Source organism: Nerophis ophidion, linkage group LG11 (assembly GCF_033978795.1).
Source record: "Nerophis ophidion isolate RoL-2023_Sa linkage group LG11, RoL_Noph_v1.0, whole genome shotgun sequence".
Classification (NCBI taxonomy): domain Eukaryota; kingdom Metazoa; phylum Chordata; class Actinopteri; order Syngnathiformes; family Syngnathidae; genus Nerophis; species Nerophis ophidion.
In genome coordinates this window covers 17,374,974-17,392,830 of record NC_084621.1, presented here as the reverse complement: position 1 = coordinate 17,392,830, position 17,857 = coordinate 17,374,974, and the positions used below count along the sequence as shown (strand labels likewise).

The following is a 17,857-nucleotide window of genomic DNA, read 5'->3' as shown; positions in this document are numbered from 1 at the left end:
TATATATACACATACATATGTACATATATATAAATATATATATACACATACATACATATATATATATACATACATATATATACATACATACATACGTATATATACATACATATACATACGTATATATACATGCATACATATACATACGTATATATATATATACATACATATACATACGTCTATATATACATACGTATATATATATATACACATACATATACATATATATATAAATATATATATATACACAAATGTGTATATATATATACACATACACACACACATACATACATATATATATACACACACACACATATATATACACGTACACACTATATATATATATCTATATCTGTATAAATCTCTCTCTCTCTCTCTCTCTCTCTCTCTCTCTCTCTCTATATATATACATACACATATTAGGGTTGGGCGATATATCCTGGGTTTGTCTGTGCGATATAGAAAATGACTATATCAAAATATTTGAGTATATGTTCTCACACAGTTGCTTTTAGCTGCGGGCATTACATTACAGGCGTTTCTCACTCCTTCTCATCTCTCCTTCTCACAGATACGTAAAACAAGCCCGCCTTCTTTCATACGTCACATACTGTCGCGTGTGTAGCGTCGTACGCTCTCGCCAAGCAGAGGTAGCAGCATGCCTAAAGTTAGCTGAGGCAGGTGGCGCAAAGAGTGGAGCGAGTTCAGTGACATTACAAGAGAGAGAAGGTGCGAAACTGATCACAAATGGAGGAAGAACAATTAATGCCCCAAAAAACAGCAGGGGGTCCATCATCTGGCAGTGGTTTGGCTTCAGGCGGGAAGATATTCAGCAGACAACAGCAATATGTCAAGTATGCAGCAGAAGTGTTACTACAAAAGGTAGCAGCACTGCTAATTTGGTCTTACATTTAAAAAGTCAACCAAGAGAATATGAAGAGTATTTAATAAATATAGTTTCGGTCAATTGACTTAGTTGCGATTTCCCTCTGTGCATGAAAGTTTAAAAGTAGCATACTGATATATTAATGCAGTATGAAGAAGAATGTTTTAATGTAGACACATAGAATCATCATACTGTTCTGATTATATGCATCAAGTGTTCATTCAAGGCTAAGGAAAAATATTGAGATATATATAGTATATCGCGATATGGCATAAAAATATTACGATATTAATAAAAGCCAATATCGCCCAGCCCTAATACATATATATATATATATATATATGTGTATATATATATATACATATATATATTTATGTATGTATATGTATATGTATATATATTTGTATATATATATGTATATATGTATATATATATATATATATATATATATATATATATATATATATATATATATATATATATATATATATATATATATATATATATATATATATATATATATATATATATATACGGTTATATAAGGCATTTTTTTTTGCCGAATCAGTCAAAAGGTTTGGACACCCCTGCCCTAACGGCGACAGGCCCCAAGATCTTGCCTGATCTTTGTCCCACTGAACTTGACAAATAGTAAAGAAAAAGTAGGAATGATGATAAAGGAGTCAGAATACATACATGGGGTGTGTATTTCTACATGTAGATGAATATATACAAGACGTGTTCCGAAATTTACATTCAGCATCTGGTAATTACACTTGAAGTGATGGAATGAGTACTCATTGAACACAGCCTATTGATTAAACCCTTCAAAGTGTGTAGTCTTGTACTACTTTGCAATCAAGCAATTTCAATAGTCATTACAACAAGGAGTTCAAAGATTTTAGTCATTTTCCCAACCTAACCCCAATACACATAAATACATGTATGTGTATATATATATATATATATATATATATATATATATATATATATATATATATATATATATGTATGTGTATATATATATATATATATATATATGTATACATATATACACGTGTATTTATACGTGCATATTTATATATATACACACACATGTATATACATACAAGTATATAAATACACACACAAGTATATATATGAATATGTACATAAACCCCCATAACTTGATGATACATAAGAACAGTGTGGATAGCAGCCGCTGACCTCACCTTCTTCCACTCCAGCCTCTGGTGCTAGTACAGGCTCCTCTGGTGCTAGTACAGGCTCCTCTGATGCTAGTACAGGCTCCTCTGGTGCTAGTACAGGCTCCAGGCCTGATGATGATGATGATGCTGGGGGTAAGACGATGATGAGGTGGTAAGCTGCTTTCCACACACACACATTCAGTCCAGCTTCTCTTTCTGGACCAGCTTGGGTGCGTCCACAAAGTCCCGTCCGTTGAAGAGGATCAGGCCGCCGGTCACCACGCTGGCTGATCCCCAGAACAAAACGTAAGCCAGAGTCTCGGTCCAGGTGTCGCCTGGCGGGGAGCAGCAGACCTCGGAGTAAATAAGAGACTGTAGGCCTGACGCTGGCGTAGGCGTTCTTACCGGCCATGAGCAGGCAGATGATGCACATGGAGAATGCCACCACCATGATGATCGGCAGCTGCAACACAACACATTTAGTTGGAGACCTTCAAGCTGTCCATGAATTGATTAACGCGGACCCCGACTTAAACAAGTTGAAAAATGTATTCGGGTGTTACCATTTAGTGGTCAATTGTACGGAATATGTACTGAACTGTGCAATCTACTAATAAAAGTTTCATCAATCAATCAATGTCCTTGGAGAGAGTCTCTCACCGTCAGAAACTTCCAGTCCTTGGGCTCTCGCAGTGGTGTCGTGGTATCGCCTTCATCCACAGCAAAGTTGCCCAGGAACAGGTCGATGGAGTCCTGTGGCAACACCCAATAGACTTCTTCACATGAGGAAGTACACTGGGCACACTTCTCACTTCTTTACATTTCACCTCTTCCAAAATGGGATTCATATCACTATCAATTCTCACCGGCATTGAAAGTAAACAGTTTTTTTTAAAGGAAAGTAATATTTTATTAGTTTTTTTGAATTAGTTTGGTTGTTGATGATTTTGTTCGGTTTTGTATTGTGTAGTTATATATATATGGTAATCTTTATTCTGTGACTGTAATTTGTTTGTCTGTCTATCTGTGTTGGCCCTGCGATGAGGTGGCGACTTGTCCAGGGTGTACCCCGCCTGCCGCCCGATTGTAGCTGAGATAGGCGCCAGCGACCCCCGCGACCCCAAAAGGGAATAAGCGGTAGGAAATGGATGGATGGATGTAATTCGTTTGCTTGTTTTCTTACTGATGCTTTTATTGTTTCTGTATTGTGTAGTTAGAATTATATGCTTTTACTTGTAATTTTATTGAGTTTGTGGACCCCAGGAAGACTAATTAGTGCAGGGGTCACGAACGCAGTGCCCGTAAGGACCAGATGATTCGCCCGCTGGCCTGTTCTAAAAATAGCTCCAATAGCAGCTGTGGAGAGGCGGAGCCGACGGTCCGACAAAGAGGCAGGGCACGCTGGAGCCCAGCCCAAGATGGCGGCGGGGATGGCAAGCGAGCGGCGAGGCGTGATCAAGTGTGGATCGCACACCTGTACACGATTAACGTATCTCCTCTCGCTGTATAAATGGGGAGAAGGAGGAGAGAACGGGGCTGGTGATGGTGCGGAGCGAGAGCAACCCATATGAGGAAGGAATGAGAGAGAAAGACTACAACACGAGCAGCAGCGCGTGCAACCCGGAAGAGAGCGAGAGCGAGAGGCAGACACAGACAACAAGGAAGGCTGAAAAGAAACATGCAAAAGACTTTTGTTTATTGAAAAATAAAAGAAGTCTACACCTACTCAAAAGGCATTTCCTTCCTTGGTGGTCCCTGGAACCCGCAAGACAGCTTGAGTCTTTCACAGCAGCACTTACCAGTGAGCTGCCTCCATTTATATAATTTTATTTATTTACTAGCAAGCTGGTCTCGATTTGCTTGACATTTTTAATTCTAAGAGAGACACAACTCAAATAAATTTTGAAAATCGAAGAAAATATTTTGAAGACTGTCTTCACTTGTTTAAATAAATTATTTTATTTTTTTACTTTGCTTCTTATAACTTTCAGAAAGACAATTTTAGAGAAAAAATACAACCTTAAAAATGATATTAGGATTTTTAAACACATATACGTTTTTACCTTTTGAATTCCTTCCTCTTCTTTCCTGACAATTTAAATCAATGTTCAAGTAAATTAATTTTTTTTATTGTAAAGAATAATAAATAAGTTTTAATTTAATTCTTCATTTGAGCTTCGGTTTTTTTGACGAAGAATATTTGTGAAATATATCTTCAAACTTATGAATAAAATAAATAAAAAATATTCTGGCAAATGTAAAAAATCTCTAAAATCTAATTTAAATCTTATTTCAAAGTCTTTTGAATTTCTTTTAACATTTTTGTTCTGGAAAATCTAGAATAAATAATGATTTGTCTTTGTTAGAAATATAGCTTGGTCCAATTTGTTATATATTCTAACAAAGTGCAGATTGGATTTTAACCTATTTAAAACATGTCATCAAAAATATATATTTATTGTGAGAAATCATTAAGATGATCAGTGTTTCCACAAAGATACGTATCATTAATTATTAATAAAAACAGAGTTGAAGGTAAATTGAGCAAATTGGCTATTTCTGGCAATTTATTTAAGTGTGTATCAAACTGGTAGCCATTCGCATTAATCAGTACCCAAGAAGTAGCTCTTGTTTCAAAAAGGTTGGTGACCCCTGAACTAGTGAGTTGTTGTGGCAACAAGCTAATGGGGATCCTTAATAAAAATCAAATCAATACATACATCTAAATTCCTATCAATATTCATCACTACTCTTATTGGTAACATATGTAATGGGTGTCAATAAATATATTAAATACTGCCTTTTTGTTTAGCATTATTACTAGCACTAAAGGTTGTACACTAGCAACATCATGTACAATCTCACAGCAGGGAAGTCTTTTATCATCACCTACTTTTTATGTCTTCAACAAGTAAACTATGTTTAATAATGCAGTTATGTCAACATGTGGACCAAAGAACCACCTGCACATGTTATGTAGACCACCAGGAAGTCTTCAACATGTCAACTATGTTTAATAATGCAGTTATGTCAACATGTGGACCAAAGAACCACCAGCAAATGTTATGTAGACCACCAGGAAGTCTTCAACATGTCAACTATGTTTAATAATGCAGTTATGTCAACATGTGGACCCAAGAACTACCTTCACTTGTTATGTGAACCACCAGGAAGTCTTCAACAAGTCAACTATTTTTAATAATGCAGTTATGTCAACATGTGGACCCAAGAACTACCTTCACTTGTTATGTAGACCACCAGGAAGTCTTCAACATGTCAACTATGTTTAATAATGCAGTTATGTCAACATGTGGACCAAAGAACCACCTGCACATGTTATGTAGACCACCAGGAAGTCTTCAACAAGTAAACTACGTTTAATAATGCAGTTATGGCAACATGTGGACCAAAAAACCACCTGCAAATGTTATGTAGACCACCAGGAAGTCTTCAACATGTCAACTATGTTTAATAATGCAGTTATGTCAACATGTGGACCAAAGAACCACCTGCACATGTTATGTAGACCACCAGGAAGTCTTCAACATGTCAACTATGTTTAATAATGCAGTTATGTCAACATGTGGACCAAAGAACCACCTGCAAATGTTATGTAGACCACCAGGAAGTCTTCAACATGTCAACTATGTTTAATAATGCAGTTATGTCAACATGTGGACCAAAGAACCACCTGCACATGTTATGTAGACCACCAGGAAGTCTTCAACATGTCAACTATGTTTAATAATGCAGTTATGTCAACATGTGGACCAAAGAACCACCTGCACATGTTATGTAGACCACCAGGAAGTCTTCAACATGTCAACTATGTTTAATAATGCAGTTATGTCAACATGTGGACCAAAGAACCACCTGCACATGTTATGTAGACCACCAGGAAGTCTTCAACAAGTCAACTACGTTTAATAATGCAGTTATGTCAACATGTGGACCAAAGAACCACCTGCACATGTTATGTAGACCACCAGGAAGTCTTCAACAAGTCAACTACGTTTAATAATGCAGTTATGTCAACATGTGGACCAAAGAACCACCTGCACATGTTATGTAGACCACCAGGAAGTCTTCAACAAGTCAACTATTTTTAATAATGCAGTTATGTCAACATGTGGACCAAAGAACCACCTGCACATGTTATGTAGACCACCAGGAAGTCTTCAACAAGTCAACTATTTTTAATAATGCAGTTATGTCAACATGTGGACCAAAGAACCACCTGCACATGTTATGTAGACCACCAGGAAGTCTTCAACATGTCAACTATTTTTAATAATGCAGTTATGTCAACATGTGGACCAAAGAACCACCTGCACATGTTATGTAGACGACCAGGAAGTCTTCAACAAGTCAACTATTTTTAATAATGCAGTTATGTCAACATGTGGACCAAAGAACCACCTGCACATGTTATGTAGACCACCAGGAAGTCTTCAACAAGTCAACTATTTTTAATAATGCAGTTATGTCAACATGTGGACCAAAGAACCACCTGCACATGTTATGTAGACCACCAGGAAGTCTTCAACATGTCAACTATGTTTAATAATGCAGTTATGTCAACATGTGGACCAAAGAACCACCTGCACATGTTATGTAGACCACCAGGAAGTCTTCAACAAGTCAACTATTTTTAATAATGCAGTTATGTCAACATGTGGACCAAAGAACCACCTGCACATGTTATGTAGACCACCAGGAAGTCTTCAACATGTCAACTATTTTTAATAATGCAGTTATGTCAACATGTGGACCAAAGAACCACCTGCACATGTTATGTAGACGACCAGGAAGTCTTCAACATGTCAACTATGTTTAATAATGCAGTTATGTCAACATGTGGACCAAAGAACCACCTGCACATGTTATGTAGACCACCAGGAAGTCTTCAACATGTCAACTATTTTTAATAATGCAGTTGTGTCAACATGTGGACCAAAGAACCACCTGCACATGTTATGTAGACCACCAGGAAGTCTTCAACATGTCAACTATTTTTAATAATGCAGTTATGTCAACATGTGGACCCAAGAACTACCTTCACATGTTATGTAAACCACCAGGAAGTCTTCAACAAGTCAACTATGTTGAATGATGCAGTTATGTCAACATGTGGACCCAAGAACCACCTTCACATGTTATGTAGACCACCAGGAAGCTTTCAACAAGTCAACTTAGTATTCAAAGGTGGACTTCCGGTTCCGGTTTGCCGTGAGTGACTGCTCGCTGTTGCGAAAAAAGCTAAGTATTAGCGTTCTGTGTGCTTCTAATTGTTTTACAGCTTTCTTTACTACTTCTCAAACATACTTTGTAGTCCTATTTAACTTGGAAATCACCCGATCTCTGCCTCACCGCCCCTCTGTCAGCTAACTGGCTGCTGAGCCAAGGAAGTTTAGCGCATCATCGGTCTGAAGGAATCGGCTCCCCACACGGTGCGACCACTTCCCTGAAGACAGCAAGAACTGGACTGGGTGAAAGAAATTGTTTGGCTCTGTTAGAGGGCCGTGTCCGCCAACTAGTGCAGAGTCTTTTCCTAACTTTAGACCGGGGTGCCCACACTTTTTCTGCAGGCGAGCTACTTTTCAATTGACCAAACTGAGGGGATCTACCTCATTCATGTATATCATTTATATTTATTTATCTATGAAAGAGACATTTTTGTTAACAAGTTAAAAGTGTTTAATGATAATACAAGCATGTGTAACACATATAGATGTCTTTCTTTCAGTAAGACAAGAATAGAAGTTGGTGTATTACCTGATTCTGATGACTTGCATTGATTGGAATCAGACAGTAGTGATGATAACATCCACGTTTTTAAATGGAGGAGAAAAAAAGTGAATTATATTTATATAGCGCTTTTCTCTAGTGACTCAAAGCGCTTTACATTTTGAAACCCAATATCTAAGTTACATTTAAACCAGTGTGGGTGGCACTGGGAGCAGGTGGGTAAAGTGTCTTGCCCAAGGACACAACGGCAGTGACTAGGATGACGGAAGCGGGAATCGAACCTGCAACCCTCGAGTTGCTGGCACGGCCGCCCTACCAACCGATTGTACAAAAAGTCCTCCTTTCTGTACAATACCACATGAAAGTGGTTGATTTTTGGCATCTTATTTATCCGGCTTCCATACACTTTACAAGAAAAACATTGGCGGCAAATTCCGTAACTTGCTTGATTGACATTCACGGCACCCGAAGGTCTTGTGAGATGACGCTTGCAGCTGCGAGATCATTATTAAGGAAAAATGATCGAGAGGAAGGCGAGAAACACTTTTTATTTCAACAAACTCTCGTGCCGTACCTTCCGTCAAAACTCTAAAGATCGACTGCACATTTCCTATCTTCACAATAAAAGCGCTGCTTCATGCTGCCTGCGCTAACAAAATAAGAGTCTCGGAAAGCTGGCGTGCACAGGGCTTTTATTGTGACGATAGTCGGTCTTTGGAGTTTTGACGGAAGGTATGTCGCGAGAGTCTGTTGAAATAAAGTGTTTCTCGCCTTCCTCTCGGTCATTTTTTCTTAATAATGATCTCACAGCAGCCAGCGTCATCTCACAAGACCTTCGGGTGCCGCGAATGTCAATCAAGGGACGTCTTGGTGAAGATTGATGATCGCAAATTTTTAGGTCTATTTTTTTAAAAGCCTGGCTGCCGATCGACTGACACATCCTCCGCGGTCGACCGGTAGCTCGCGATCGAGGTAATGGGCACCCTTGCTTTAGACGTTGCGGACACATCTGCTAGCGTTAGCTGTAGCGCGCTAAGTGGTCTATAAGCAATGGTGAACCGGTTGAGAGGCATAATAGATTTAGCCCTTATCTTGTCCTACACCCTAGTCTACTAGGCACCACACCTTAGGCATAAGGGACTCCATCACCTGAAACATAAAGTTTAGCAAACCTGCCATAATTAAGTGTATTCCCGGTAGAGATGCGCGGTTTGCTGTCTCATCCGCGGAGTCCGCGGATAAACCGCGGGTCGGGCAGTTGACATGACGAAAAAATAGATTTTAATTAGATTCGGGCGGGTGGCGGTTGAACCATCCGGAATTATTTGATATACATGGTTCTGGGATCGGTATCCTCTGCCATTTAAAGAGCCATTTAAGACCCGTGTCATACAGTGAAAAAGCCAATAGGAGACGCTATTATTCTCTTGTATGACTGCTGGCAGTCATCCAGATAATAAGTATAAGGGCGTGCTATGAAGCCATTGGCTTTGTCGCCTTCTACAACATGTACGATCTGCTTGTCAGTCCAGCATCATGTTGTGTGTGACTTCCGCGGCAACACGCACACGACTGCAACGCATACTGGGTGACACAGAGTACACTAATGGTTGTGATATAAACAATTTTAACACTTAGTAATATGCGCCACGTTGCTAAGCCACACCAATTAAGAACGACAAACACATTTCGGGAGAACATCCTCACAGTAACACAACATAAACGCAACACAACAAATACCCAGAATCCTTTGTATTCATGACACTTCCTGACTATTTTATACACCCCGCTAGCAGCAAACCCCCCCCGTGCGTCGGTAAGGTGGGCGGGGTTGGAGGCGTGGGGGTGTAAAATATAGTCAGGAAGAATCACGGATACAAAGGATTCAGGGTATTTGTTGTGTTGCGTTTATGTTGCGTTACTGTGAGGATGTTCTCCCGAAATGTGTCTGTCAATCTTGTATTGTGTGGCTTCACAGCGTGGCGCATATTAGTAAGTGTTAAAGTTGTTTATATCACAACCATCAGTGTACTCTGTATCACCCAGTATGCCTTTCAATCTTGTACGTGCGATTGCGGAAGCTGCACACTGCACACCGGACCAATCATCGGTTCATACATGTTGTTGAAGGTGTCTAAGGCAATGGCTTCACAACACGCCCATATTCTTGTCATCAGGATGAACGCTATTGGATAGTCGCGAGAACGTTAGCGGCTCCAATTGTCTTCATTACGCTGTGAAACAGGTTTAAATAGCTCTGTGAGTGGTAAAGGCGGCCGACCTCTGATGTATTTAAGCGGGCGGGTATGGTCCTGATAAAATGTTGGTTCGGGTGGACGACGACTTTGGTGATGCGGTTGCGGATGATATGATTGCCTATCCGCGCATCTCCAATTCCCGGGGCCAGTTTCCCTTTATGGCCGTTGTCGGCCATATTGGCATGGTCGGTGAAGTGTCTTGGCAAAGAAGACAAGACTTACTAAGCAAAAAGTGAACCTACCTGTCGAAAGCCATCAGAGAAGTTGTTCTTGTAATAACGGATCATGGAGTTCCAGCCGTCCATCAGCAGCCCCCACTGAGTTCTCTTGCCAGTCCTAAAAGATGGAGGATCCACACTGAGACTGCAAGTTCCACGCCAGCGTCATTCTCACGCAATCAGTCACCTGGTGAAGTCGGTCTTCAATGCTCCGGTGCCCGCATATTGTTTGGCGCAAGCATCTGCGTTGTCTGCCCAAGCTGCAGGCAAACACCCAGGCAGTCAAGAGGAATCGGACAAGCAAAGACTTGGTCAAAAGAAACACTCACCATTCTTGTACATCTTCTCAAAATCGGCTTGGTCCTCCAAGTGCTGGTTGGCGTGGAGGATGCCCATTCTCTGTGAGGGCACAGCACAGTCAGACTGGCACAACCGGACTAGGAAGCGCACTTTCTGGTGATCCCCTCAATGACTGCTTATAAGCCACTCGTAATACTTAAGGGCGCCATGTTTGCTACCAACTTTCAGCTGATGTTATGTGCCTGCGGCGCGTCCGTTTCTTTTTCGAGGTGTAAAAATGCTGTGTTGTGATGTGTGAGGCTGCTGCACCCGCCAGAATAAACCTTTTACATGGCTTTGCTGCCACAAGCCGGAAACAAGACAAGTATGGAAGTGAAGCCATGACAGCGTCTTGTGAAGCTCAACACACAACACAAGGTCGGCCTCTTGGTCAGGAGAGAACACACAAGTTACTACAAATAATAACAGAAGAAATGAACACATTAAAGAGATGAATCTCATATAAAAATACACAACATACAAGTATTTGCAGATGACATAACTGTGTTTTGTTCAGGAGAGAACACAGAGAAGATAATAGAATAATAACAGAAGAAATTAACACATTAAAAAGATGCTTTCTTTGAATCTCAGTAAAAGTGAAATAATGCTATTTGGTAAGAGTAGAAGAGAATGTCAAACACAAACACAAAAAGACGGAGTAGATATTGAAAGGGTGAAAGAAAACACATTTTTGTGAGTAATAATAGATGATTAAATGAAATCTCATGTTGCCACAACATTGAGACTGACAGAACAAGACTGGTGAAAAAGTGCTACTGAGTTCCATCTCTTCTATATGGGTACACATGGTTTGGTATGTTCCTCCACTTTGAGAGAACAAACACTCAAAGTGCTTCAGCTTTTGTGTTAATGAAAGGAAACAACCCTTTCATTTTCAGGTGGTGCACTGTGCTATACCCTATGAGTCTTGTGCACTCCAAAGACTATGGACTTGATCTCCCAAATTCCAAATAAAGCGATAAATAGGTTGTGCAAAGGAAAAATCACAATTAGTGGGTGATTTACCAAGACTGCGAATGCGGTTCATAAAAAGTACAAAAGTGCTGCCGTAGTTAAACAAAGTTTTAGCGTGTACAAGCTGTCACCATGGATAAGTTGATTGGCAACACTAAATTGGCTCTAGTGTGTGAATGTGAGTGTGAATGTTGTCTGTCTATCTGTGTTGGCCCTGCAATGAGGTGGCGACTTGTCCAGGGTGTACCCCGCCTTCCGCCCGATTGTAGCTGAGATAGGCGCCAGCGCCCCCCACGACCCCAAAGGGAATAAGCGGTAGGAAATGGATGGAAGCTGTCACCATGGAAACATTCATTTACTCAACACTCATGGCTCCAATCTGAGGTGTTCTGTATGTTTCTGGACTTTTAGAAGCTCCTCCAGGGCTGTCTCGACAATGGAAGCGGCACTAATTGCAAGGATCTTGGACAGACATGTGCAGCTCTATATTTAGCAGCAAATTTAAACATTCCTATTGCTAGAAAAAGAAAAGGTAAAAGAGCAAAATTGGAGTCTAATGACACAAAGCTGCCACACGGGCAGTTTCTTTCTTGAACACTAGCATTGCTCAAAAACTAATCCTGTTATGAATGATTCCATTCTGACATCTGTGGGGGACGATGACATGTTGTCTTACCCGCAGCTGTGACTGAAGCGAGCGTCTGGCCAGCAAACTCTGGATGACATTGGTACGGTCCAGACAGTCCATGCAGTTGCTCCGGAATGCCCCCTCCTGGTTCAACAGCACCTTCCCGTCTGAATCCACCATGAAATACCTGTGCCCAGGTGCACGGTTACGACTGGTGCTGACCATGCAATAGAAGGAGCACCGGAACCAACTGACCCAAATTCCTCTTGGAGTTCAGCAACCATGTCCAACAAGAGCTGGAGGCGATGCCACCTCATCCGACTGCACTCCCTGTGGAAGTCAAACGCCACGTATCTGCGGAGCAAAGGTGAGTCGCCAGGACAATGCAGTCAAAGGTCATGTGCTATCTTACTTGATGGTGCCGTTTCCAAGGCTGGCCACCATCTTTTCAAAGGCCTGCTCCAGTGGCTTTTCTGAGCCCTTCTGGTTGATCTAGGGGGGAAGAAGACTTCACTTGGATGAAGACAATATCAACAACCTTCTTCCTTGATCAGTTCTCTTGCTTTCACTTGGATGGAGTCTTCAGTCAAGTCACATTTTTTTGGAAGTCAGACATGGGATCATCTTACCAGGTTCAAGATGACTTGTTTGCCGTAAAGAAGAATCTGGGAGTCAAAGTGTCTCTGGAATCCATCCAGCTGGAGCAGGACCAGAGCAAGGGAAAAGCCCGTGAGCAAAGGAAAGGTCAAGCAAAGGAAGAGAGTTGACTCATTTACATGGTTGACGGTTTTGCTGATCTGTGGTCTTGGCTTGTACTTGAGGTTAGGCCTTTGGGACCAGTAGAAAGGGATCGAGCCTCTGGTCTAAGAAGGAAATAAAAGACCAATCATGTAAAAATAATATCTTCCTGTACATCCCACCAACTACCAGCTTAAACATCGATTTCAAATATTCTTGAAGCTTCCAGGGTTATGATCAATAATAACACTTTTAAAGGGCTCGACAGTTTACTTGGTCTCAAACCAATGGAGAACTGGGAAGGACCTTGCTTGCAGCGCCAGCTGCTGCGTCACACAGCCTCAGTTAGTCCTGTATGTAAAACTACAGTTAACAAACATGCTATCCTACATGACTGGAACTGGGAGTTGCTCCTGAGGCTGAAAGTACAGTGCGACCTTTCAGAACCCAACTTATTACTGGCTGTTCTCCATGACCAGTACCGGGAGTCTCTCCTGAGGCTCAAGGTACACTACAACCTTTCAGAACAGTACTTACTACTGGCTATCCTCTGTGACCGGAACCGGAAGTTGCTACTGAGGTTAAAAGGGACACTACAACCTTTCAGAACCATACTTATTACTGGCTATCCTCTGTGACCGGAACCGGAAGTTGCTACTGAGGTTAAAAGGGACACTACAACCTTTCAGAACCATACTTATTACTGGCTATCCTCCATGACCGGAAGCGGGAGTTGCTGCTAAGGCTGAAGGTACACTACAAGCTTTCCAAAACATACTTATCACTGGCTATCCTCCGTGACTGGGACCGAGAGTTGCTACTGAGGCTGAAGGTATATGACAGCCTTTCAAATCTGTAATAATTACTAGCTATCCTCCATGAGCGAAACCGGGAGTTGCTACTAAGGCTGAAGGTACACGACAACCGTTCAGAACGGTAATTATTACTGGCTATCCTCCATGACCAGAACTGGGAGTCGCTACTGAGGCTAAGAGTACAGTGCGACCTTTCAGAACAGTACTTATTACTGGCTATCTTCCATGAACGGAACCATAATCTCTACTGAGATTGAAGGTACAGTACAGTGCAAACTTTCAGAACCCTACTTATTACTGAATATCCTCCATGACCGGAAGTGGTAGTTGCTACTGATGCTGAAGGTACACTTCAACCTTTCAGAATCGTACTTATTACTGGCTATCCTCCATGTTCGGAACCGGGAGTCTCTACTGAGGCTGAAGGTACACTACAACATTTCAGAACCGTACTTATTACTGGATATCCTCCATGATCGGAACCGGGAGTCTCTACTGAGGCTGAAGGTACACTACAACCTTTCAGAACCGTATTTATTACTGGCTATCCTCCATGATCGGAACCGGGAGTCTCTACTGAGGCTGAAGGTACACTACAACCTTTCAGAACCGTATTTATTACTGGCTATCCTCCATGACCGGAAGCGGGAGTTGCTGCTAAGGCTGAAGGTACACTACAAGCTTTCCAAAACGTACTTATCACTGGCTATCCTCCGTGACTGGAACCGAGAGTTGCTACTGAGGCTGAAGGTATATGACAGCCTATCAAATCTGTAATAATTACTAGCTATCCTCCATGACCGAAACCGAGAGTTGCTACTAAGGGTGAAGGTACACGACAACCTTTCAGAACGGTAATTATTACTGGCTATCCTCCATGACCAGAACTGGGAGTCGCTACTGAGGCTAAGAGTACAGTGCGACCTTTCAGAACAGTACTTATTACCGGCTATCTTCCATGAACGGAACCATAATCTCTACTGAGATTGAAGGTACAGTACAGTGCAAACTTTCAGAACCCTACTTATTACTGAATATCCTCCATGACCGGAAGTGGTAGTTGCTACTGATGCTGAAGGTACACTTCAACCTTTCAGAATCGTACTTATTACTGGCTATCCTCCATGTTCGGAACCGGGAGTCTCTACTGAGGCTGAAGGTACACTACAACATTTCAGAACCGTACTTATTACTGGATATCCTCCATGATCGGAACCGGGAGTCTCTACTGAGGCTGAAGGTACACTACAACCTTTCAGAACCGTATTTATTACTGGCTATCCTCCATGATCGGAACCGGGAGTCTCTACTGAGGCTGAAGGTACACTACAACCTTTCAGAACCGTATTTATTACTGGCTATCCTCCATGACCGGAAGCGGGAGTTGCTGCTAAGGCTGAAGGTACACTACAAGCTTTCCAAAACGTACTTATCACTGGCTATCCTCCGTGACTGGAACCGAGAGTTGCTACTGAGGCTGAAGGTATATGACAGCCTATCAAATCTGTAATAATTACTAGCTATCCTCCATGACCGAAACCGAGAGTTGCTACTAAGGGTGAAGGTACACGACAACCTTTCAGAACGGTAATTATTACTGGCTATCCTCCATGACCAGAACTGGGAGTCGCTACTGAGGCTAAGAGTACAGTGCGACCTTTCAGAACAGTACTTATTACCGGCTATCTTCCATGAACGGAACCATAATCTCTACTGAGATTGAAGGTACAGTACAGTGCAAACTTTCAGAACCCTACTTATTACTGAATATCCTCCATGACCGGAAGTGGTAGTTGCTACTGATGCTGAAGGTACACTTCAACCTTTCAGAATCGTACTTATTACTGGCTAACCTCCATGTTCGGAACCGGGAGTCTCTACCGAGGCTGAAGGTACACTACAACATTTCAGAACCGTACTTATTACTGGATATCCTCCATGATCGGAACCGGGAGTCTCTACTGAGGCTGAAGGTAGACTACAACCTTTCAGAACCGTATTTATTACTGGCTATCCTCCATGATCGGAACCGGGAGTCTCTACTGAGGCTGAAGGTACACTACAACCTTTCAGAACCGTATTTATTACTGGCTATCTTCCATGACTAGAACCGGGAGTTACTACTGAGGCTGAAGGTACACTGCAACCTTTCAGATCTGTAAAACATTACTGCAGTGCTGTCCTTGGAATTCTGCTGCTGCTGGCCTATGCAGGCGAGTCGGCGTGGCGCCAACAGTCCCTGAGATAGATGAAGTCTTTGCCTGGGTGGCATATGTGTGGGCACAGTGGTCGTTGGGGGGTCTTTAAGGTGGGGAGGGGGCTTTCTCACAGGTTTTGTGCGGGCCTTGAGGGTGGAGTGCGTGTATTCTGGCGGGACGGGCGGAGGGTGTCTGCGTGGTGTCGGCCTTCCCCCAATGTCCTTGTCATGTCGCCAAATGGCCGGGGCCTGGGATGGTTGGCCTGGGGAGGGGGTTGTTTTCCAAACTCTCGGTGGATGTTTGGTTTTGAATGCCGTGAGCTTGGCCATCTCAGTGGGGAATAGGTGCTGGGCTTCTTTCTACCTGATGACATGGGTATAGTCTTCAATCAATCAATCAATGTTTATTTATATAGCCCCAAATCACAAATGTCTCAAAGGACTGCACAAATCATTACGACTACAACATCCTCGGAAGAACCCACAAAAGGGCAAGGAAAACTCACACCCAGTGGGCAGGGAGAATTCACATTCAGTGGGACGCCAGCGACAATGCTGACTATGAGAAACCTTGGAGAGGACCTCAGATGTGGGCAACCCCCCCCCTCTAGGGGACCGAAAGCAATGGATGTCGAGCGGGTCTAACATGATACTGTGAAAGTTCAATCCATAGTGGCTCCAAGACAGCAGTGAGAGTCCCGTCCACAGGAAACCATCTCAAGCGGATCAGCAGCGTAGAGATGTCCCCAACCGATACAGGCGAGCGGTCCATCCTGGGTCCCGACGAGCGGTCCATCCTGGGTCTCGACTCTGGACAGTCAGTACTTCATCCATGGTCATCGGACCGGACCCCCTCCACAAGGGAGGGGGGGACATAGGAGAAAGAAAAGAAGCGGCAGATCAACTGGTCTAAAAAGGAGGTCTATTTAAAGGCTAGAGTATACAGATGAGTTTTAAGATGAGACTTAAATGCTTCTACTGAGGTAGCATCTCGAACTGTTACCGGGAGGGCATTCCAGAGTACTGGAGCCCGAACGGAAAACGCTCTATAGCCCGCAGACTTTTTTTGAGCTCTAGGAATCACTAATAAGCCGGAGTCTTTTGAACGCAGATTTCTTGCCGGGACATACGGTACAATACAATCGGCAAGATAGGCTGGAGCTAGACCGTGTAGTATTTTATACGTAAGTAGTAAAACCTTAAAGTCACATCTTAAGTGCACAGGAAGCCAGTGCAGGTGAGCCAGTACAGGCGTAATATGATCAAACTTTCTTGTTCTTGTCAAAAGTCTAGCAGCCGCATTTTGTACCAACTGTAATCTTTTAATGCTAGACATTGGGAGACCCGAAAATAATACGTTACAGTAATCGAGACGAGACGTAACAAACGCATGGATAATGATCTCGGCGTCTTTAGTGGACAAAATGGAGCGAATTTTAGCGATATTACGGAGATGAAAGAAGGCCGTTTTAGTAACGCTTTTAATGTGTGACTCAAAGGAGAGAGTTGGGTCGAAGATAATACCCAGATTTTTTACAGAGTCACCTTGTTTTATTATTTGGTTGTCAAATGTTAAAGTTGTATTATTAAATAGAGGTCGGTGTCTAGCAGGACCGATAATCAGCATTTCCGTTTTTTTGGCATTAAGTTGCAAAAAAGTCTTGACACCCTGGATGTGTCGTGCTGGGCGTGGCCCATGCTAAGTGGGGCGTGGTTTTGTTATGTGTCATGTTTTCTCTTTCCTTTCTTAGTGGAGCTAAGAAAGTGCAATAAGTGGGACAAGGTGTGTTTTCTTCTTTCTCGCCCTCCTGCTCAAATCTATCCAACATTCAATCAGATCAATATAAACACATCCAAAATCAAAT

The 17,857-nt window shown here is 42.2% G+C and overlaps 1 protein-coding gene across 2 annotated transcripts in view; it reads right to left on the bottom strand.

The window, feature by feature from the left end:
* Nucleotides 1-1,575: 1,575 nt before the first annotated feature.
* Nucleotides 1,576-17,857, bottom strand: part of LOC133561710 (phosphatidylinositol-3-phosphatase SAC1-B) — a 31,835-nt gene continuing 15,553 nt past the window's right edge. For both annotated transcript variants that reach the window (XM_061915178.1, XM_061915180.1), the window contains exons 10-20: nucleotides 13,019-13,105; nucleotides 12,872-12,940; nucleotides 12,655-12,734; nucleotides 12,498-12,596; nucleotides 12,291-12,429; nucleotides 10,627-10,696; nucleotides 10,485-10,557; nucleotides 10,322-10,415; nucleotides 2,734-2,826; nucleotides 2,479-2,536; nucleotides 1,576-2,408 (exon numbers count right to left, since the gene is read on the bottom strand). In XM_061915178.1, the coding sequence (XP_061771162.1) occupies nucleotides 2,272-2,408; nucleotides 2,479-2,536; nucleotides 2,734-2,826; nucleotides 10,322-10,415; nucleotides 10,485-10,557; nucleotides 10,627-10,696; nucleotides 12,291-12,429; nucleotides 12,498-12,596; nucleotides 12,655-12,734; nucleotides 12,872-12,940; nucleotides 13,019-13,105 (999 nt within the window). In that variant the 3' untranslated portion in view covers nucleotides 1,576-2,271. The remainder of the gene's footprint in view (nucleotides 2,409-2,478; nucleotides 2,537-2,733; nucleotides 2,827-10,321; nucleotides 10,416-10,484; nucleotides 10,558-10,626; nucleotides 10,697-12,290; nucleotides 12,430-12,497; nucleotides 12,597-12,654; nucleotides 12,735-12,871; nucleotides 12,941-13,018; nucleotides 13,106-17,857) is intronic.